We start from the raw sequence: 23,254 nt of genomic DNA, 5'->3' as shown, positions 1-23,254 counted from the left end.
GTCAGCTCCACGGTGAAGGTCTTCTAGTCAGTCCAAATGATTGGAACGTTCTTACAAGAATGGAGGAATTTCAGAACCTGGGTAAGCTTCTTGGCCACTTTGGCCTCAATGAGAAGCTGACATATTGTTACCGTCTATTGATCCTCAACTTTCTTGCCTCCATCAACTTGGGTGTCCTCATGGACCTCGGGCAACCACTCCTGCGCCTGTCACCGACACTTTCGGTCTCCTGGGACCACTTGATCGTTTAGTAGACCTATCACTTGGAAACATTTATGTCTTTCAGGGACTTGATAATGGCCTTGTAGCTCTTGCCAAATGAAGCGAAAAGATGGTGTGCTTGGGCTCATGATGTCGTCGTTAGAGGCTCAAAAATAAGTTTACACATTTTTTTGTTCAACAACAAACAATGATAAATTTTGCAATAATCATACGCAACAAACATAATTAAATAACATATATCAGTCAAATAGGAATATAAATTAAAGTTGCGGTGATAAGACTTATAGGTAATCCTGTATAACTCATAAGCAAACCCTCTATTATACCTCTCTGTCTTTCATGAGCACAGCCACTAGTTTTTAGTGTGGAATTATATATACTGTCTTCAAAAATCAATAATAACAAGAACTGCTTTAGAAAATAAAAAATCTCGTTCAGACTACCAATTATAAAAAGCTGCTTACACTTTTAGGACATGTTTTATTCACCTCTACTTGTAACACATATAAAAAAAAATTATTCTTGGGAGTTCATTTTGAACTATTCTTCAATTTAAATGGAAATAAATATTACTTAATAAAATTTATGTTTTAACTTGTTTAATGTTTTAGTTATTATAGAAAAAAAATTGAAAGAAATAATTTATTTCTTTTTTTCTTCAAATATTGAATGTTATGTCCGTATTTAACTCTCGATGTAGAAAATATATCATATTTTCTTTTTCTTCTTATTTTCTAATTTAATCATTGCCAATTTATTAAAAAATATCGCTATTCAGAACATAATTGATAATAATATTGATACCTAACTTTTTGATATTTTAATATCCCTGCATTCAATTGGGCAAGCTTACATGGATCTTCTTCTATAGATAATCTAAATATTTTTTACTATCTACTATAATACAAATATTAAAGTATATTTGTCCGCTTATAAAAACGAATAACCAGGGTATTTATTTCAAAAACCGAGACAGATACAGACTTTAGACATAAAGTGAAAGTTGTTTTAAATTTTAAATTACATTCTTACGGCTATGTTTCATTCTGATGAGACCAAATTGCTGGGCTATGGAGGGAAAGTTTTTTTTTCTGCTAATTAGTTGATTTCTTTCATATAAGAAGATCTATAAACCGTGTTTCAACTTTTTTTAAAGGTATGGGTTGTAGATTCGAAAATGTACCAAAAAATTAAAATTCCAAAAAACGAAAAAAGGAGAACGTTCATATAATATTAAATACGAATTAAAAAAGAGAATTAGGAAAAGGATTAGCGAGTTTGTCTTAGTATTTATGAATAAAATAATTTGAAATATAATTTATAATACGGGTGATTCTTAGTTTATATCATATAATTTTATCTCTTATTTTCTCGGAAATTGCCCTTCAGCGAGAACCTGGAAACCACTCATTAATTTTTGGGATCCTAGGAAATTCCGAGAAGAAATAACAAATAATAAATATATCACAATTAATACATTGCATCAAAAAAATATTTAAGTATGATTAAAGGTTAAGCGACCACTTGAAAAATATTCATTTACAGTTTTTGTTTTGGTAAGCCAGTTCCGTGTTACAGAGCTCCAAAACGGAATCAAAAACAAATAGAGAAAATTCCATAAATTCTTCAGTATCACTGCGACCTACATGAAACGGTGGACTGGTAGCCAATTTTTTTTTTCTGTTTATAGACCCAATACAGTATCAAATGCAACGGCAAAGTGTTGGTTCCAACGATTCCGTTCTGGTAATATGGACGTCGAAGATGTCGATAAAATAATGGAAATGGTCAAGTTAGCCAAGAATGTGAGCACTTATTGAAAAGTAACTAAAAATTAGTCAGAAAAACTTTCAGGAACCATTTAAATCGTATAGTCCTAACTATTTAATCTTATTGTCAAAATAAACAAAAGAAAAACACGCACAAAACTTTTTCTTTACCTACTATTTTAGTTAATTGTTACCTATATATTCAAATTTTGTGGGATAAGATTAGATACACAAGAATTAAGTTCAAGCTTTTCACTTTTTAGAGATACTTATATTGGTCTTTCAAATAAAATCTATCAATTTCTTATTCTTTTATCGTAACGTTCAATTGGGACCATTTCAGAAGTGCAATTCGCAGCACACACAAAGGGCTTACAGGAATAATTTGTTGCTATAAATTGACGATAACTCGCTGATGATTACAAAAATGATAAAGTAAAAAATAAAAGTGAATGCATCATTTTTCTTGATTTACAAATTTTTTTCCTACGTATTAAAAACTTTCTGAACAGAAAATAAAGAGTGAGGGGGGGGGGGTCATAAAGGAGTCTGATGCAATGATTTTATTTAAAATTTATAAATTTTTAGATACTTAAATCCGTAAAAGTTAATGACTAAATATCTTTGTAACCCTGTGATCTATGTTTATGAAAGTGTAGTCATCATATTTAACTGATAAAACTGTAAAAGAAAAAAATACAAAATCTTTGAGAAGTCCTTGGAATACGAACGCTGTGTAGTCATTATTGTGGTTTTCTATGCCGAGTGTACACCCCAGGAGATTATTGAGTTTATAAAGCTTCCTAAATCAATTGTTTACGAGCTTACCAAGGCTTTCAAGGAGTCTAATTTGTCGGGCATACCTGGAAGGAAGACTCTTGATCATTCTGAGAGCAAATAAACAAAACAAAAAAAAAAACACTCCAGTTTTCTTGAAGGAAAGGGAATGTGGGGTACTAGCTAGCCGGATCTGAACCTCTTAGATATAATGTGAGGGATGTATTGTAGATAAAGTCCTATCAACTTACACATAACAATAAGACAAAATATTTCTTTTTTTGTGATGCTATCGGAATATAAACGCTATGCATCAACTATTGTGTTCCTTCGTGTCGAGCAGACTCCCCAAGAGATTATTGAGTTTACAATCAACTGTTTACGATGTTGTCAAGCCTTTTAAGGATTATAATTGAACTAGAAAACCTGCAATGGAGACTCATGAGAGTTCTGAGAGTAAAAACGCACTCCTAACTTCTCTGGAGGGAAAGAAAGACGGAAAGAAACTGTGGCCTTCTAGCTTCGCTCATCTGAGCTCCTTAGAGTACGCTGTGTTGAGTGTCTTGTTGAAAGAGTTCAATAAACGTGCACAATGCACATAACAATTTTGACTCTTTGCGGTCTTCCAGCCTCGAAGAAGGGACAAACATGCACAAGAAGTTTTCCATCAAGGATGTTGCCAAGTTCAAGGTCGGGTTAGAGCCTGTAATTAAAGCCAAAGGTGTTGGAATTGAGTAATTTACTTCACTACAGACACTGTCAAGTAAGACCAAAAAGTTGGTAAATTCCTTAATTAATTTTGGGAAAATAATTGTAACATACCTTATATTGAAATATTCTGGACTTAAAATCTTTTCCCTGTCTTTATGGATCAACATTTTTCAAGCACACATTGCTCTAATAAACAGATAATCGAGATTTTTTTAAACAGGGAAATCTATCAAAATGAAATATTGTATTTACAGACATATATACCAACATAGGTTTGCAGTAAAAACAAGGCATAAAAAACAATAAACAACAAAAGAAAATTAAAGTTGCGATTAGGCTACGAGCATGTTCATAACAAATTGAAAATTTATATTTCATTAAATGAAACAAACATATATCTATATGAGATTATTTTTCCTAAAAACCATTCAAATAATGCTTTCAATTAAGAAATATGTAAATATAATATATCTAAAAAGTTATTATATTGTTAGGCAGTGCAGTATGCAGAATTTTGGACCAATTTTTTTTCCAACTCCTAGAGAAAAAGGAGACTAAGAACATTTGCTCCACGCCCAAGTGAGTGTTGAGTATCTAGGAGACCATGAAGGTTGTAGGGTGCTCTCAGAGTCTTGGCGACGTAATTAAAATCACGGTGTTTTTAGGTCAGAGCCTTGAGAGGTCACTTGGCAGCAATATACGCCGAAAATAGGGATCACAGAGGACTATGACACCACGATCACCAGAAATACGGCGAATTCGACAAGGTAGCATGACAAGGCTTTCAATGTCAGTGATTGGACTATAAAGAGGTATTCTGGGAAGACCTCTTATCTACAACCAGATAATAATAATTTAACTTGGTTAAAGTATAATGCACCCTCCTCCCCAAACTGTTCCCCCCTCGACTATGTCATTTATGGAGTGGCTGAGCAGTGAATCTGCACTATCCCTAAACTAAATTTGGATTACCTCAAGGCCTCCGTATAGCAGTAGTTGGCGAGCATGTCTCAGGCCTTCATCAAGAAGTACTACAGTGTCTTTCCAGCCCAGATCGGAGGCCATTCAGAAAAATATGCCTTTATATCAATAAAGAAGTTTGTAATAAAGCCTTAATGTTGTACTATTTTTCATTCCTGCAAAAATTTACCCTGATTGTTCATTATCATAAAGTCCACGATTTTACATTGCACACTGCAGAGAATAAGAAACACTATTGCAAATAATTTAATTCACATAAAATAATATTTTAAGAGGAAGAAGCATGTTAATTGTATTAAATACTTTTCTCTTTTGTGCCGTAAGAGTTAATAATTATCTTGCAATCTTTGGAGTTGATAATATGTTTAAATAGTAATGAAAATCGAGTGTATTTCGGCATGTTAAAACAAAAGAAACCTAAAATTGACATGACAACCCTGACAATTTTGATGAATGTTTTGGAAGAGAGCAGCTTAGCTGTCATGACGCTTTATTAGATCAGCTACAGTCAGCAGTAATGAATATGGATGAGGAGAAAGAAGTAAACGTGGTCATTGAAAATAATTACTACCATGTCGATCCCCAATTCTACTCTGAGTCCAACAAGGTGTTTGATATTGCTTTATTTCATGCTGATCTTTGGCTGTCATAATTGATGCATGAAATCCAGTGTATGATTAACTTTTTCATTATGGTGTAAGTCCTTTTATATCATGGTGAGTGAAAAGGACTGTTTCAAGACCTTCATTTGGTTCCATAGTGTTATCGACTCCATTCGATTGATTATATGGTATCCAATTTTGATTTAACTCCCTTTAACTACGCAGACTTTTGTATCCTCGTTAGTCAATCCTTCAACTTTAGTGACTCCTAGAGGTCTGGCGATTATCTCTTAGTTCGTTTTTATGACAGGCTAATATTTGTATTAAGATTTAAACTATTAGCCGGGATTTTGACAAAGTTAATGGGTACCTTAGTAAGTATGTTTGAATAGGATAAATTGGGGCGAGTCTAAGTTTACATACTAGAGTATTAATAGTCATGGTGGGCTGATTATTAATGCTAATATGAGATCTAAGAGTGAGAGTTATTACAATTTATGTTTTTATTCTATTAAGGCCCTTGTACGTCTCTCAAACTTTACATTAATGAAGAAGTTCAAAACATACTTTAAACTGTAAATTTAAAGATAGTATATCTACAAAAGAACTTCTTTAAAGCAAGATAGTCAATTAAATTAAATAAATCCCCATAAAAAACTGTTAAATATATTAAACCTTAGCTAAATAGATAAATAGAGAATTGCTTATAATCAAATATATTTTTTTTAGGATCATACTGAAAAGTATTAACGAGATGTTGATCCCCAAATGGTATTGTGAGTCGAACAAGGGCTTACAATTATAACTCCGCAACGAATCCTAAGAGTTACACTACATCATGTAAATCAGGTGAATTTTTAGTTGGCCTGTTTTTTTTTGGAATTGGTAATCTGAAGAATGAGTTTTCTTTTCCTTAGCCGTTGTCATTCTTATTTAATTCCTGAATAGTGAACATCCCATCCTAAATAGATTCAATTATTTACAAAACCTGTACTTACATTCGTTTGTCTCAAAAAAGACAGAACGAAACCCTGATTTGCGGAGTTATAATTGAAAGTACTTGTTAGACTGGAAGTAGAATTAGGGATCGACATTGGAGTAATTCTAGCAAGTGTCTTTGTTTGTTTCCTTCTCTCCTTCATCCCTTGTCGCAGCTGTTTTGTAGCTGATCAACTTGTCGGGGTAAAATGTTGATTTTTTTTTAAACATAACCATTGTTCACATTATTTTCATAACTAAATAAAATTGAATCGTTTTAAAGAAGTATTTCCAAGAGTTCAATAATAATAACAATAGCTGTAGTTAAGAAAATTCATTCTTCAAATTATCAATTTCATAAATAAATGGACCAGCTAAAAAAATCATAGGACTTACAATACTGATAATATCCTAGTTCACTAAGAGAGGTTTAAATATCTTTTAATTTCCGAAATGAATAAATTGATCTCCTAAAATTAGATTAAGAAAGTCCTTTTTATAAAGTCAAAAATATCTACATATTATATAAAATATTTTAAATATCAATAATTAGTTTTCATATATGTTTAAAAGTATCGATTTTATATTAAAAGATATGTTAAACATTTTATACATACATTATATGTATATTACTGACTTTATCATTAACTATAATTAAAAAATATATATATACAATGTAATCATAGTTGGTTATTAAAAAGTACTTAGTCGGGGTAATGTAGTTTTTAATGATGAAATTAATTCTTTTACATATATTGTACAATGAATATCTTCTACTGTTTTATGTAATACGGAGATTAATCATTGATACAATACCCATTTTTCCTTCATTCCTTCTAATTAATTGCATATAAGATGTGCATATATGTTAGCCTAATGTATTAAAATAACTTTATAATCTCTTAAATAATGGATTCCTTATTTTAGAAAGACGGCATAGTCTTTTTTAATAAAAATCAATGACCAAGTCTAAATATGAGGAATGCATGGGATATTAGAAGATATAACTCGCTTTCAACTTCTACTCTTTTTTTATGCAACATACAGAATGTCTCGCAGAGAATGAATTTGCTGACTACCTTCTAAAGAGTTGACCAGAAAGTAAAAATCGTAAGTGTCACTAGGCTCCAAAAAGAAGAAACCACTGGACTTATTTTATGAAGTCTGGTGTAATAAATACCAAAAAGGTCAAGGACTGAAACAAACACATGTCATGCTAAAAGAAAAGAAATCGAAAGCTATCAAACTTGGATGTAAAAGCAAGAAAACAATCTTTTATGCTTAAACTGGTCACGGCCCTTTTTTGGACCACATCTGCGAATGAAAAAATGAAAGTTGAATGCGTGTTTCAAAGAGCCACAAAGTGCAGACTACCTCATCAATAGATGTCTCTTGTATCAAAGACATCAAACAATCAAAAAAGTGAAGGAAGAACTTTGTATTTTAAAATTTATGAAATATACAATGATGAAAAAGAATAATATAAATAACTATTACTTTTGTGAAGTTGGGCAAAATCCAGTAACGAGCTGTCTTGTAATATATATATATATTTTTTTTTGAAAGTGTTACCTTTAAATAGATTCAAATAATAGCAGACATTTAAAGGCTTGTTGTGTTAAAATTTGACGGACATAAGTCAATCCAACTCGGAGTGATTGAGCCAAAAACAAAAAGTATTTTGTGAACAATTATTCAAAAGAAAAAAAGGCAGATTACTATTTGGACGAGTTAAAAAGATCGGAGCATCACTGGGAGAAGCGTGTAGAGTTAAAAAGAGACTAGGGTCAACACAAAAAGTCCGAAAAAAGCTCTTGGATCTTTGTTAGGTCGGCAACTTTTCAAACCACCCTCGTAGAAACAAGTACAAAATATATTGTATTGCAAAAAATGGAAGAAGAAAAAAAAGAAATGAGAATCATTAGTTGGTAATGGAGGGAAACAAGGCAGGCTCATTAATGGCCATAAAGCCATAATCGTAATAATAATAACTGTTACTATATAATATTACGAAAGCATGTATATGTATGGACGTACATACACACAGGGTGCGCAAGATATATGTGCCGGTAAAATGATTTTTTTTTTTAAACGCTATATTCTGTTCAACTAAAAATAAAACTAGATTCTAAAAGCTTGATGGACTATGATTTATTTCATTCATTAAAATCACCTCTAGCCGCAATTACAGTCTCTATACGAGGACAAAATTGTGAGCCTGCCTTTGTCACTTGGAGAATCCTGCAATTTCTTCCTAATCCGACTGATAATTTCGTGTGTAGTCCTGCAGGGGTTTTTGTTAGTTTGCTGTTCGATTAACCTCCAGACAAAAAAAAATCCGTCGGATTTCAATCGGGTGAGTTTTAAGGCCAAAATCGTCAAATTGTCAAGGAGCCATTTTATACTTTTTTTTTCAAGATGTGGGACTCCACGTCCTGCTGTCACATATAAGGCCTCCCATTGAGAACCATGTCGATCCAGGGCTTCACATTGGTCTCTAGAACATTCAGATTGTCACTACCGGTGCGGATTCACTGGAGAGCTCCGTACCTTTTCCAAATATTTTGGTCAACGAATTCTTTTAAATGATTTAATTTTTTTCCAACTAGTGCATGTTTGAACAGAAAATGAAGGATCCACTGCCTAAGTGCCCACGGGTGCCAAAGAGGGCACGCCAAAGTTGCGGCATGGATATCTTGCACACCCTGTACATGTTTTGTATAATTCTGGAGTTGTGATTTATATAAAAAAGAAGTACTAGAACCATTCAAACTTATAACACTTTTTTATATATATTTTTTGACTAACTCTCTACTTTGTTTGTATAGTTATTGTTTCTCTAAGTACTCATTTCATTGATTAGTTTTGAGACTCGGTCTACAGCAACATTATATTCTATATTTCCATACTTTTTGATTAAAATAAAGATCTAAAATCTTGCTAAGGATAATTAACATGTATATATAGGGGTTCTACATAACTTTCACTATAATAACACTCAAATTGGTTCCAATACCAATTTATTAAATTAATTTTATACATTCCGTTGTACACCGTTATCTGAGCAACACTAACATTTTATTAATATACAAGGCGTTCCCAGTATTATATTTTGGAAGGGCTTGATTTATGAAATTTTTTTGAAAAATTAAATTAAAATAAATTTAAAAAATCACAGCTATGCACAACAATTAAACTAAAAAAAATATATAAAATTTAAAATTATTTCTTTTGAAAAAAGCTATAATTCCTAAATTTTGGGAAGGGCTACAGCCCCTCTAGCCCTGACGCCCTGATATATTAAACACTTTCCTATGAATAGATATACATATCAATGTATAAAACTATATTAGTAAACCAAAGTTTTTATGCTTGTGCATGACTCATTTTTGAATGTGGTCTTCATATCTTAGAACTGTCTGACTACAGGATCTAAAAGATAGCAATGTGGGCAACGAGTGTGTGTAACTAAAGCTCAGTCCATATTGTTTAAAAAAAAATCATGATCTGTTTTACGTTGGATGATAAATAATTGATAGTTAAAAGAGTTGATTTATCTTAACACAAAACGGAAGAACGTAATATAATTTTCAATCCTTTCATAATTAAACTGAGATATTTTACACACCAAGAGTTATAAATATGCTTCCTATTCCTGTGAATCAAAATTTTATAGCAAATAATTTGTCAGTGTGCCTCTGAAACATTACATTTGATTATTTGCAATATTTTATTTTTCTTGATAAAGCCTAGTTTATGATTTATTTGTATATTTTAGTATTTTAATCGAAGTTTAGTTAATTTAATTAATTGTCTCCTTAACAGTGGTTTTTTGTTTTTCTTTAGATTTCTAGTCTATTTTTTTCCAATTTTCTTCAATTTAATTTTTTTACTATAAGGATAAAAAAAAATATATCGTGATGATAGATTCGGTCTGCTAGCATCCAATTACTAGTTCTCGTTCCTTTTTTCATATAACATACGTTTTGTCACAAGTTCCCAAGTAGAGATTCACAAAATGAGCAATGTGTGGACAATGTTTCGTTGTTGTACAACACAGGAAACACCTTCTTCGTTGCGTCGACGCATTGACCGCTCCATGATTGTAAATCCTTCGGACTTTTGTCACATTAAACACATAGGGACCAATGATTTGGACAGCCAAGACGAGGATCCGCATGATTGTTGTACATATTACTTAACACATCAAATGAACTTTAAAGAGGGATACGGGTCCGATCAAAAAGTCCAAATACGAGTGCCTCATATAGTGAATGCCCGTTCTTTGGACGAAATAAGACGGAAGTGAAAAGGGGAAGTATAACTTCGGGAAAACCCCAACACTAACTTATGCCTATCGTACATTATTTCTTCTTCTTATCTTTTCTAAAAAAAGTATAATATCCTCAACATGTTTAAAAAAACAACAACAGAATATTAAATATACTTTACAAGATTATGCCTCAACCAAAATGACTTTAAAATACCTTCCAGATCCTTCAAAAATTGTTAAAATAATTTTATAATGATTAAATGTCCATTTTCATCATTTTTATATATATATATATATAAATAATTATATTTTCTAATAAAAGAAACTGAATAAAAAAAATTATATATATCATGGTAAAACACCAAACACTTGTTCAGATTATTTAAAATAAATATGTATTTTTTTCAAGTACTTAAATTCATACTAGTAATTATAGCATTTTAATTGAAATTTACGGGTGCTAAATGGCTGGAATAGTTATGAAAAACATATAAAACTTATATGACGTAATAATTATTAGCATTTCTTTGTTCGCCTTATTATTAAATACATTTAAATTTAAGGCTTTCCATTTTGAACCATTCAGTAAATGTGTTAATAACAGAAAACTTTAAAAAAAAATTAGTATTTGTAATTTTTTTAATAATGATTTGTAAAAACATGCTGAAAATAAAACGTAATTATTTATTGATAAAAAAAAGTGAAATTGTATCAACTGATTATACAATTGATATGGGCTCGCCTGACACTTTTTTTACAATATTCAAGATATTCAAAAGGTATAAAATAATCAGAAGTAAGGTTTGAAGTATACATTCCTAGATACAAAAAAATATTTGTACAGACTATAGAACATGAAGCACAAACTAGGTTTGATAATTAAATGTATAACAGTAAGTATGAAAATCGTGTATATTTTAGGCATTTAAAAAAATGAGTATACAATGGGTGACCCTAGCAATTTGAAGAATGTTTTGGAATAGTGCAGCTGTCAAGACGTTTCATTACATCAAGTACAGTTAGTTGTGACAGGGAAGGAGTGGAAGAGCGAATTAAACATAGAGATTTGAAAGAATTACTTGGATGTCGATCCTCAATTCTACTTTGAGCTCAACAAGGACTTACAATTATAACTCAGCTATAAATCCTCCAGGTTACTTTCCGTCTTGTATGGGCACACATGAATTTTTGATCAGGTAGTGAATATAATTGAATGTAGTAAAAAGGAAGTTTACTACTTAGGAGCAAGGTTAATAGAACTACAAGGTTATATCATAACGCTTTTCCGACTGATGTTTGACTTCCACCACGCTTTTTAATAGTGACGTCAATGAGTATAATATACTGATACTGTTAATCATATAATTTCGAGTATTATATGCTGTTAATATATCATTACTATACTCTAAGACGTCCAAATCTGTTTGTATTGCCCAGCAGGTTGCTACGGTGCATCAAATTGACAATTCTGTCAAGCCCGATGACATGTTGGAATAAGCTGGTATCTCTATTAACCTTGCTCAGTAGTTAAATAATAATTACAACATCTGAAGAAATTAAAATTCATTTTCAGACTACCAATTTAAAAAAAGTGTGTCTGCTAAAAAATGCACAAGTTTTGTATCACTACCACTCAATGTGTGTACCAAAAGGATTTTAAAAACTATGAATTATATTACACGCTCTAGCTTATAAATAAAACTCAATAGTTTATTTTGGATAGATAAGAACATTAATGTCACATACATATATAGATTAAGATAGATATAAAACAGACCCTTACCTGTTCTAAAGTTGACAACAATATCAATTAAAAAAATGGTGTCGGAGAGACAATTGAAGGCGATCCACCTTGTACTCAAATCGTCATTGAAGAATGAAATAGCCACAGGAAGTATGATCAAATTAGCCACAAGCAAAAGGAGCATACATAGATCCCAATAAAATCTGAAACAAGAGAAAAAAATTATTAAATAAAATTCTTTTTTTTATGTTCTCTAATTGGTCAGATGAAGTTGCAGCAAATAACTACAAGTGAACATTATAGTATTATAATTACTCCATCTAAACTATAAATTATTGTTAAAGTCCATTTACATTAAGTATATTTCCTTATCTAGGAGCGATCTAGTATCAAACTGTTTTATCTTTGCTAAATTTCACAAAGTTAATTTGATCTACTAAAGGAAAGATTAACATATTTTAGATACCTTATAATCAAGGGGTTTTTAAACGAACAACATTTGGTATGCGAGAGTATTTGAAGCAGTCATTGGGGACAGTTGTACCTCTTAAAAAGTGGAATTTGTGTTCAGCATGTCCAAAATGAACACAAGTTGCAGGTTGTTTTGAACTTTGCAAAAAAATTGAATAATAAGAATAAGGTCTATATATCACTTTTAAAAGCTGAGTGATATTCAGTGATGTATGAAATATGATATTCTGGTGCGTTTAAAAAAGAACAAACCAAAAATTAACGTAATAATCCCAACAATTGTAAGAATCTTTGGGAAGAAATCAGCTTAGCTGTCATAATTTTTAGATTAAAGCAGCTGCAAGCAGACATGAGAGGACAGAAACAAACGCAAATCCCTTAATTATATAGCAGGAACAAAGAAGCTCAGAATTTTATCCGATGTCCATCTTCAATTCTACTCTGAGTCCAACAAGGACTTTCACTTATAAATCACGAGCAAAATCATATTATTACTCCCCATATTTATAGAGAATACACATTGGTTATTACTGTATACTTATACGTTTTATCTCTAAGTTATCATCAATAATAATGATAACAGCTTTAGAAAATAAAAAATCTTGTTCAATGTGCTACTTCAAAAAAATTGGTTCCGCTTTCTAACAAATTTTATGCACCTAGAGTTTTTTATTTGGTGCTATATGTTTAAGAAGTCTTATTACTAGTGATGAAAATCATTTGTAAAAAGGTTATGTTAAAAAAAGAAACCTATAATCTATATGGTAACCCTGAAAATTTGAAGAATGTATTGGAGGAGAGAAATAATAATGCTCATGACGATAATCAGCTGTGACAAGGGGGAAGGAGAGAAATAATTAAACTAACACATTAGCTAGAATTACTCAGATGTAGATCCCCAGTTCTACTCTGAGTCCAACAAGGATTTACAATTATAACTCCGCAAACAATCCTCAGGGCGACGCTCCGTCTTTTATGAGCAAACACGAATTATCAGTCAGGTTTTGAATATCATTTAATAAATTTTGGATGAGATATTAAATACTCACGAATTAAATATTCATGACAAATGCTAATGAAAAAGAAAATTCATTCTTCAGATTACCAATTCCTACAAAACGGGCCGGCTAAAAAATTCATAGAATTTACATCACTGCTCATGAAGCAAAATTAATTATTAACCAGAAATTAATCTTTTAATTAGCTTTAATGATTCTTATTAAATCAGTTGCAAGCAGTCGTGAGATACAGGAAATATACAAAAATCCCACTCCGTATATAGCAATGACATAGAGGCTGAAATAACTATGATATCAATCCTTAATTCTACTCTGAGGCCAAAAAGTACTTTCACTTATACAAGTAACAACTGGGCCAACCATTATTGTTATCTTCACCTTTCATGTGCACACGCACAAGTTATTAATTTAGAGTTAGATGTTATATCTTTAGAAATTAAATAATAATGATATCAGCTTAAGAAAAAATATGAAAATGTTTAGATTAACAACTAAAAAAACCCACTCCCACTTTCTACGATATATTTTATACTCCTATTATTTACGAAATAGAAAAATCCGCTCCTACTTTTTAGGCCATATTATATACTCTTCCATTTTTTTTATATACCTAAAAGTGAACTTTGTTCCAAGAATCCCAAATCTCCACATATCAAGTATAACAAAAAGGTTATAATGATATTTAGGGGAAGATACGATACCAAATTATGAGCACACTCATATAATACACATCATTTTCATTTGATTCTCCTGGGATATCAAAAATGTGTTTTGGGACTATTTTGTCATTGATAAGAACTTATTTTCATTACATACATACATAAATACAAGGAAGACAAATTGTTCTCTTGAGAATACTTTATGGCTATTGTTTATGCCTAGAAAAACAAATACAACGTTCAACATGGCAATAACTATGTCAATAGCAATTGTATGTATGTATGAGTAAGTAACAAGATAATTCCTCATTCTTTTAAATGATTTATGGCAAATACTGTAAAATTAAAAAATATATCAAGTCAAAAATCAATTAGGAAATGTTGAGAAATTTACAATTTTAGTCAGAAATTTAAGATGCAACGGATGCCACTCAAATGGTACAATTTTGACAAAGGAATATAGTTCCACTATGTTCGCCAGGGAATATTTAAAAGCTTGTGTTAATTTTTTAAAAACTTTATTTAATGCTCATCGTTTGGAGTTGTGCAAAACATTACCTTATTGGGGCGGCGCTGGGAAAAGTAAAATAAGTAGTTTATGCTGCATCAGAATGATGGAACTCTTTATTTTGTTCTGTTTGGCTGAAAGGGTAAACACATTATTTGTGAAGGCCCAAGGATTTTATATTTGAAGCTGGGCATATTAAATTATAAGGGCAAAAAAATTGTATAAATTAATCGTTAATAAATAAATAACTTAGGATTTTCTCCATTTCTTGATTTTTGCTTAAACTTATTTTTATGTACTTCTTAAAATTGATTGTAACATTCAATTACAGTCAGCTCACGTAGGTATACATATTATTTATGTATGTACAATATAATATTGTACAATCTTTAATTTTTTTCATTCTCAATTCAAACAACTATTCCTCTACTGGGTTGAAAGATGAAACTTACACACACGGAAAGGAAAAAGAAAATAGCCTACCATTTTTTTATTATACATTTAGCAGACATCTTTATAAATCTCTTTCTGATACAAAGCCAATGCCAAGTTGATTTGTTCTATTCGGCCACCATTGGCCTCACAGATGGCGACATCCCTCTTGTAAAAAAGTAGCAAGTGAAGTTCCGGTACATGACAAAACAATCATCGTCGATGTGGGTCTTCATAGGTTCAATCTTTGGGTGACATACAGTACAAGTCCTTCTCTTTATGAACGGTCAGACAAAAAAGTCAAAGGTATTGACATCCTGAATGCATTGTGGCCAAATTCCCTTGTCCCAGAAAGCTGTGAGTAATTTTTGCAGAGTGAGCAGGGGTCCTATCTTGCTGAAAGACGAAGTTGCTGCTAGGAAACTTACCAGGACACAGGAGAGCAAGTTGGACTTGAAACCGTCGACGTGCATTGGTGCTGTAACTCGCCAGAAACCAGATCAGGGCGTCATAATGCCATTGGAGGCAACACTGCAGTGCCATGGCCGATGCTGGGTATTTGGTGGTGGTCATTGTTCGAGTGTCCTCATTGATTTCCCTGAAGCTGACATAACAGCCGTAGCGGCAATTGTAGACTGGATCAACGACAAAGTCTTCTCCTCTGAGAAAAGAATGCCTCTGTCAGTAATGTACTCTTCATGTTGGTAAAGAGCGCCTGGCAAGGTTGAAGATGAATAATTTTCATGATGGCTGTAAGCTTCTTCATCATCACGAGTGACGTTTGTACGAATTTTTGATATTTTTGAACAGGAATGTGCGAATAACATTGAGATTTTTGGCATGGGCGCGCAGAGGCTTGGTTTGGTACTTTTTGATGGCGTCCTAGAGGGTATTCGCATTAAGGATGGGATTTTCCCCCAAAAGCCTTCCTTGAACACTATGGTTTTGTTGTGGTCTTCCCTCTTATTAACATTTAAATTGTCTTGGAACCATTTCAGTCAGGCTGGACACCTCTGTTGGAATGTGATCCGCACGAAAAAGAGTTAATACATACCTTAAGCCTGGACTATTACTGTGAAAACATTTCTCGTCCGATGAAAAGAAAATCAAAAACAACAGCTGCTTGATATACATAGCTTCCTATACAAGTACAGTAACAGTCCTAATTTCCTCACACGTAACATCTCAAATCAGTATAATACAAGTGTGTTAGTTTCAAGTTTTCACTCGGTATAGCCAGAATAACTTAATTTGATTATCTTTCTCAAAAAATCGCATTATTATGAATATATAGGCTTAGCTATATTTTACTTTCAATTTCTCTAATACATTTTTATTTAGCTATATGTATTTCTATATACCTAAATGTTAGGCCCATAAATCAACATTACATATGTATTTGGTTAGAAATCATGATATAATAAATGATAACGCATTGAATCTAAGCCTTATCAATGCAATAATGTATAAAAATACTATGAATATAAATTTCCATATCAATGAGAGGAAATTATATTCATAAATTACGAGGAATATCTATATGATTTATAATAACTAAATCATTAACATCAGTCAATTAACAGGGCTGTACAGCACCACTGGTTTGTGGTTAGCTAATTACCAGTCCGTCTATTGCAGGGTTGTATGTATCTAGCCCGTTTAGCTACATAATATCGTACCTTTACCCATTGGTAAAGTTGAAATTATGTAAAGAAATAAAGATTTTGATGAGAAGGCTGAAGTGTGGCATATGGTATTACTGATATAAGACTGATGTTCATATCTTCTGCCTGTTATAAAATTTAGCTTTAAATTTGACATCCTACCCAAGACCTACACTTAAAACAATATAGCCTTTCAATAAGACGAGCACAACCAAACACTAAATATTTCAAAACCTTTTTTATCAAATCAATGTTTTTCCTCAATAAAATAGTTTATACCTCTTAAAAGTTATTTTTAAACTAGTCGAGTATTTAGCTGAACCTAACAGTTTGCATTTGACAATGTCAATAATATGACTTAAGGATTCACGACCCCTCTTTAGTAGTTTTAAATAAAAGCAACACCTTACTTAAATGCAGAGGCAAAACTATTTTCTCTTGTTTTATTCCAATCTCCACATTTCAATTTATTGGCTATAAGATCTTTTGGCTCAAAAGAGCGAAATGTATTGCCGAATTTGCATAGCTTTTTCGTCAAGCCAAAAAAAAAAAAAAAAAAAAATAGTTGTCTTTAAAGCATTAATATTTTTCTCCTCCACATTAAGAGAAACAATTTCTAGCCAAAAGAAAACGAAAAGAAAATCAATAAAAGCATGCAAAATATTTCATAAATATTCAAAATAGCATCAGTGCATGGAAAATATTATAATTATTTTATTATGCCTTTTTAATAACAATTTTTTAATTTATATTGATTTTATTTCAGTAATACCAAATGTTTCGCTCTTTTTTTCCATCGAAAAATTTCAACTTTACCCATTAGTGACGATAGAATATTCAAATACCTCAATATTCAAATTCGTTTGTAAAATTAAATATCTCAATAAATATTTTTTTCCCCATATATGATGATCTTAATAATATCGTTTTTTATTCTTCCAAAGATATAAAGTTCTTTTAATATTGATATTTGTAGCGTTATTCAATGGATTTCCTTAAACTAACATGAATTTTATCTTAATACATTTAACTTTAGAGAAGTGTGGGAATATGTATGAAATTTTATTTTTATAGATCAGCGTTCCCCAAAGTGGGCAATACCGTCCCCCTTTGGGCGGTGCTTTGATTTAGGGGGCGTTAATGCAAAAAGGGTCGAGTGGTGTCAGTAGAGCAAAAAGCTGTGATTACATATTATTACATAAAACAAACAAATTGATATAACAAAATTTAAAAAATGTGATTACAAGTTAGCAGCAATAAATATGTTATATATTATACGGTGTATAGGATAAAAGTACGTTGTATTGAGATCCTATTATCGCTGTCCTACTATATATTATTCTCAAATGTAAACAGACTACAAGGAACAAATATTTATACTTAAGTTAAAAACGTGGGATTACAAAAAAGTAAGATCTGTAAACTAAAACCCAAATTCTGTACCCTATGACTTCAAGCAAGTACTACAAGAACGCGTCCAGTAATTGTTAAACTTTTTTAAGACATTTTTTGCCTCCATAATCTTTTATTTCTTTAACTATTTAAAAGTCCCTTAGAGTAATGAAACCTATTTGTCTGCTGCTTCGAGAAAAGTTCAAGGCACGAAAAATAAAATAAATATGTTTTTAATCAGCTTACAACAATCCAATAATGGTTTGCGTGCTTCCTACAACATATCTTTGGTAATTGCTAGATCTGGTAAGGCTTACACGATGGGGTAGTAAGAATGATTATATACACAGTTGTACATAAGTCAACCTGCCAAATTATGAAGTTTATACTTATCACAAATAACTCAGATTAAAGAAGAATAGATTCATTGCCTGGAAACACTGAAGATAAATTGTGGAGTATTATTACTGGTGTATAATTTAGCTTGCATTTAAATTAGTCTATTTTACTAGGAAATGAATATGTGCTTCTCGCTTATGCTTGTTTTTGTCAAGGATGAAAAGTTGGATCAAGAAATGATATTTGTAAGAAATCTTATAATAAATACTACTGAAGGAGAGTTGGTATTTGATATCATTGATAATTTTTTCCAAGAGGAAAGCATTCCACTTGCGTCATCGGTTTCTTGGAAAGCCGTACCGGATGGTCTTGAAGTGCTTTGTACAATCCACAGGCAGTATCTTGTTGGATAAAAATCTTAGTGGTCGACATCACAATCAATTAATAATGTTATCAAAGCTGTAAATCAAATCCAGTCAAATTCCCTCAATTCCAGACTGTTTTTGAAAGCTGGGCATTGATAATGAAGAAGAGTTTTAATGTTTATTCTTACAGACTGAAGTTAATTGGTTATCAAAAGGAAACTTCCTCAAATATTTTATTCTTTTTTCGACTCTAAAACTACGCCAATGTTTTTTTGCGATCCTTTAAAATCCTCAAAACTTGTCAGATATATCCACAAAATTCAATGAAATTAATATGCAATTGCAAGGAAATGATAACATTTTACCAAAATTTAGGACGCTACAAACTTTACCAGTTTCTAAGCCACTGCGAATGGGATAAAGAAAATAACATCTTAGATTATCACCTTCAAATGTATTGTGCTCTCGTGGAAGAGTTGCAAAGATGCATGTCTGAACGATAACAGGATCTTTTATAGGTAATAGTACCAGACTGGGCTGTTAATCCATTCTTAAAAGTCAGCAGTTGAGGAAACAGGAGAAGTGGACCAAGGTTTATTTTGTATCCAGAACGACGACTACATTGTATAAGTTTCCAACACGACATACTTTATCTTTCTATCTTGAAATTGGAGACAGCAACAGAGGATAGTTGAAATTCAATTATCGCAACCTTTTAATAATATGAAAGAAGTTCACAAAGCGAATAATATATTATTGAATCAGAAGGAGAGGAATTTCAAATTTTTCGACATATTCAGACGATTGGGGACCAATCGCGATGATGAAAGTATTTGAAAGATCACATTATTTGGAAGAGTTTATCCGTGGACTAAGGGATTTAATCGCAGGAGATCACATCTCCTTCAGTAAATCACTACAACTTTTTCTTGTATCTACCATAAACCATTATAGAATAATTACGGGATGAATGTAATTTGTATCATGATGAGGGATTTCTATGTCATCAAATCTTATAATGACAAGTAACCGAAAATTAATTTAAACATAGATAAATATATATATATAATTACAAACTCTAAGGATTTTTTAATTCTACGTGGAAACTTATTCGAGCAATTATGATCAATTGAGTCAATTATCCTTACTTCCTACTCTAATGTTAGGTTGCCCGTTTCGAAGTTATTTCATTAATATTAAAAGGGCGCAATTATTGATTTTAGCCTATCTGCTGTCGCTGTCTCTGATTTCGAGAAAGAAAGAAAAAGTATGACGTGTGGGAAAACTTATATTATGTAGCCACAAACTACATTGAGCTAGCCCCAAAGTTCAAGATATCATACCAAGATTTTAGGCTATAACAAAAAAGTATCTGACCTCTCTCCAGTATTATGAAATAAGGTAAACATATATTTCATTGCTTTTCCATCATCATATATGTATGGTAGAAAGGGCCTTCAAGGAAAATTGCATTGTTTTTTTTTATTAAATGAACAAGTTTAGAATTTCCGAACGTGGCGATCTACGTCTTCTTTTTGTAAATGTAGGCCTGATATGGAGAACTAATATTATTATCATAATACCAGATACACCTTTCCCATTGTTATCATTTTAGAAGAGAAAATTATATATGTTTAGGGGGGGCTATAAGTTTATATTGAAGCCAAGGGGGCACCACTCTGAAAAAGTTTGGGAAGCCTTGTTATAGATTCCATAAATATCATTTCAATATTAAGAGGTGCTGAAATATGTAACAACTACCTGTTCCTGTTTATGGACAATGCGCTTGACAGTACTAATTTGGCTTCTTTAGAGCCCTTGAAAATTGGTTGTCCTAGTTTTTTTCTTAATAAGGACAAGGGCTTCTACGAGAAGGAAGTTATCGAGTTGGATTCTCGTTGGTAACAAGTTATTGAACAGAAAGGAACATACTTGGTTTAAATAAGATGATTATAACACTTCTTATAAAGGATTGAATAAAGCAAAATAAAGAAAATTACTTTTTCACCAACCTATTCGATACATAAATAGAAAATTAAGTTATTTATATGTATGCATCAGTAACTTTGTTACCTCAATACTTTTGATGATTTGAGAAGGAAAAAAAATGGAGGAAATCGGTAAGAAAGAAGTTGATAAAAATATCTTTCAAGGGCAACCCCACATTTAAACATGTGTATGTATTTTCGATAACCCAATAATTTTCTATCTGTACTTGATGTTAATTTCCTCTTTCTATTTTTTTCTCTAGTGAAACCCTGCCAAGTTGAGACAAGTCAATTTATTTTATACTTGCGTTTAGAATCTTGGAGTTTAATTTTCTTAGTCTCAAGAAAACAATGAAGGAAGTGTTCCAAGTCATTATTAGAAATCAAATTTATGATGATTTAAATAAAATATATGAAACCTAATCTGCCAAGTTTCTTTAATATCATCAAGATCAATTTTGGGTACTTTAAGATCAATTTGAGGCACCTAAAAATGATTAATATAAATAATTTATTCATAGAAGAGGATGATAGTTCATTGATGAATGCAAATGTATTCAAGACTCATTTTTTAGAAAAAGATCATTTCAGCTTGATTTTGTGTTGATTAGACAAATATATTTAATTCCCTTCATAAATGAAAAAAATCAACATTCTTTGTATTACTACCTTTTTATTAAGAAAAAAATACACTTCTAATGTTAAAATTGGTTATTTAATTTTTTATTTTTTTCCCTAGTAGGATTAAGAAATTATATAAAAAGGGCATTTTGAATTCCCATTGACAACAAGTTATCAAATAGAATACTTGGCTTAAATCAAATGATTGTAAGACTTCTTATAAGAATTGAAATAAAGCAAAAACTATGAAATTACTTTTCCTCAACAGATTACATAGTTAGAATACATGTACTAACTGGTTGCTATACCTCAAAAGAATCAATTCTGATATGTCTGTGTATATGTTTAAGCAAATATAAATTGGTGGACCGTGTAAAAATGATCCCACCGCCTGCTGGGGTATTGTTTTCGTCATAAGCTTAAAATACTATTGCTGTGAAGTAAAGTTTGTCTATCTGTATGAAAAAAGTCACGGCGTGCTATGCATATAGTGCCCCCTGGTGTATATAAGCAACATATTTTGCTCTGTAAAATAACTATGAAGTTTTATTAAGGATTTTTTGCAGGCATGTAGCATTAAATATGTAACACCGTTTCTGGTAGTATTAGTTATTGCTCTCTTATGTATAGGGTGCCCAGATAAATTGGATTATTTTAAAAGGCTTATAACGAACTAACCAGATGGGTTAGAATTCTTAATTTTTTATTATTTGAAAGCTACATTGAATGAAATTCAATTATTTATAATAACATCTGCCATTCTATATAATCTTGGCTGATAATTTTTTGCTCACAAGATATATATTAATAGATATTTTTATTTGACAAAAATGTTTTTGTATCTTGGAAGCAAATTTATTTAATAGGATAAATGGACAATAATCATTCAACTAGATAATTTATTTGAAATGTGATTTTTTCAATATACATTGAAAACATTTCAAATGAAATCTATTCATTTCAATAATTGATATTCGTTACAATATACTTAAATGCATTGCTATTCAACTGAATGTACCATTTCTATGTATTATGTTTTGAATCATATTTAGGTTATTAGAGCGTAAAATGAATGTTTGCAGTTATTGTGCAATTATTTACGATAGTTTTAGATATATATATATATATATTTACGAGTTACCCAAATCCAAACTCTAACAATAAGAGTGTGACCCAACATTCCCTTTCAGATTGTGTCCGGAGGCTTTTTTATAAATTCATGAAATGCTCCGTTTCATTAGTTTTATCAAGATCTAAAATATATATTCTTAAAAAACACAAACAAAAACAGAATCAAATATTCATTGAGGTGGCCTTTACAAATTATTGTTTTACTTTTTCTTGGCTCACTCTTCCCTATTTTGTTCCCGAAGTAATAAAACAAATATGTGCAAAATGTTTTTAATTTCAATTAATATTGTATGGTAACTGTCGCTAAATGTATATTGCTCTATATTTAGTCAAGAAAATCGTATGCACTTTATAGATCACCAGTTTGTTTTTTAGAATCAGTAATCTGAGGAATACATTTTCTTTTCCTCTGTTGTTGTCACTACTATTTAACTCCTAAGTAGTGAACTTCCATTCTACTACATTCAAACTGCTCCCCTCCAAAATATTCTTCACTTTGCCAGGTTTACCATGTTATTTTTTTATATCTCCTATTTTTTCAAATAACAAAATATTACAAAATTAACCCTGTCTTTAAAAAATAAAATAAATTTTAAACCTTTACTTGT

At 31.2% G+C, this 23,254-nt stretch overlaps 1 protein-coding gene across 2 annotated transcripts in view; it reads right to left on the bottom strand.

Moving 5' to 3' along the window:
* The window catches only part of Ih (hyperpolarization activated cyclic nucleotide gated potassium channel Ih), a 283,308-nt gene that overhangs the window by 90,205 nt on the left and 169,849 nt on the right, over nt 1-23,254 (bottom strand). For both annotated transcript variants that reach the window (XM_040716982.2, XM_040716983.2), the window contains exon 4: nt 12,097-12,260. In XM_040716982.2, coding sequence (XP_040572916.2) covers nt 12,097-12,260 — 164 coding nt within the window. The remainder of the gene's footprint in view (nt 1-12,096; nt 12,261-23,254) is intronic.

Source organism: Lepeophtheirus salmonis, chromosome 7, assembly GCF_016086655.4.
Source record: "Lepeophtheirus salmonis chromosome 7, UVic_Lsal_1.4, whole genome shotgun sequence".
Classification (NCBI taxonomy): Eukaryota; Metazoa; Arthropoda; class Copepoda; order Siphonostomatoida; family Caligidae; genus Lepeophtheirus; species Lepeophtheirus salmonis.
Note: the sequence above shows the minus strand (reverse complement) of the source record. Positions and strands in the feature narration are given on the sequence as shown.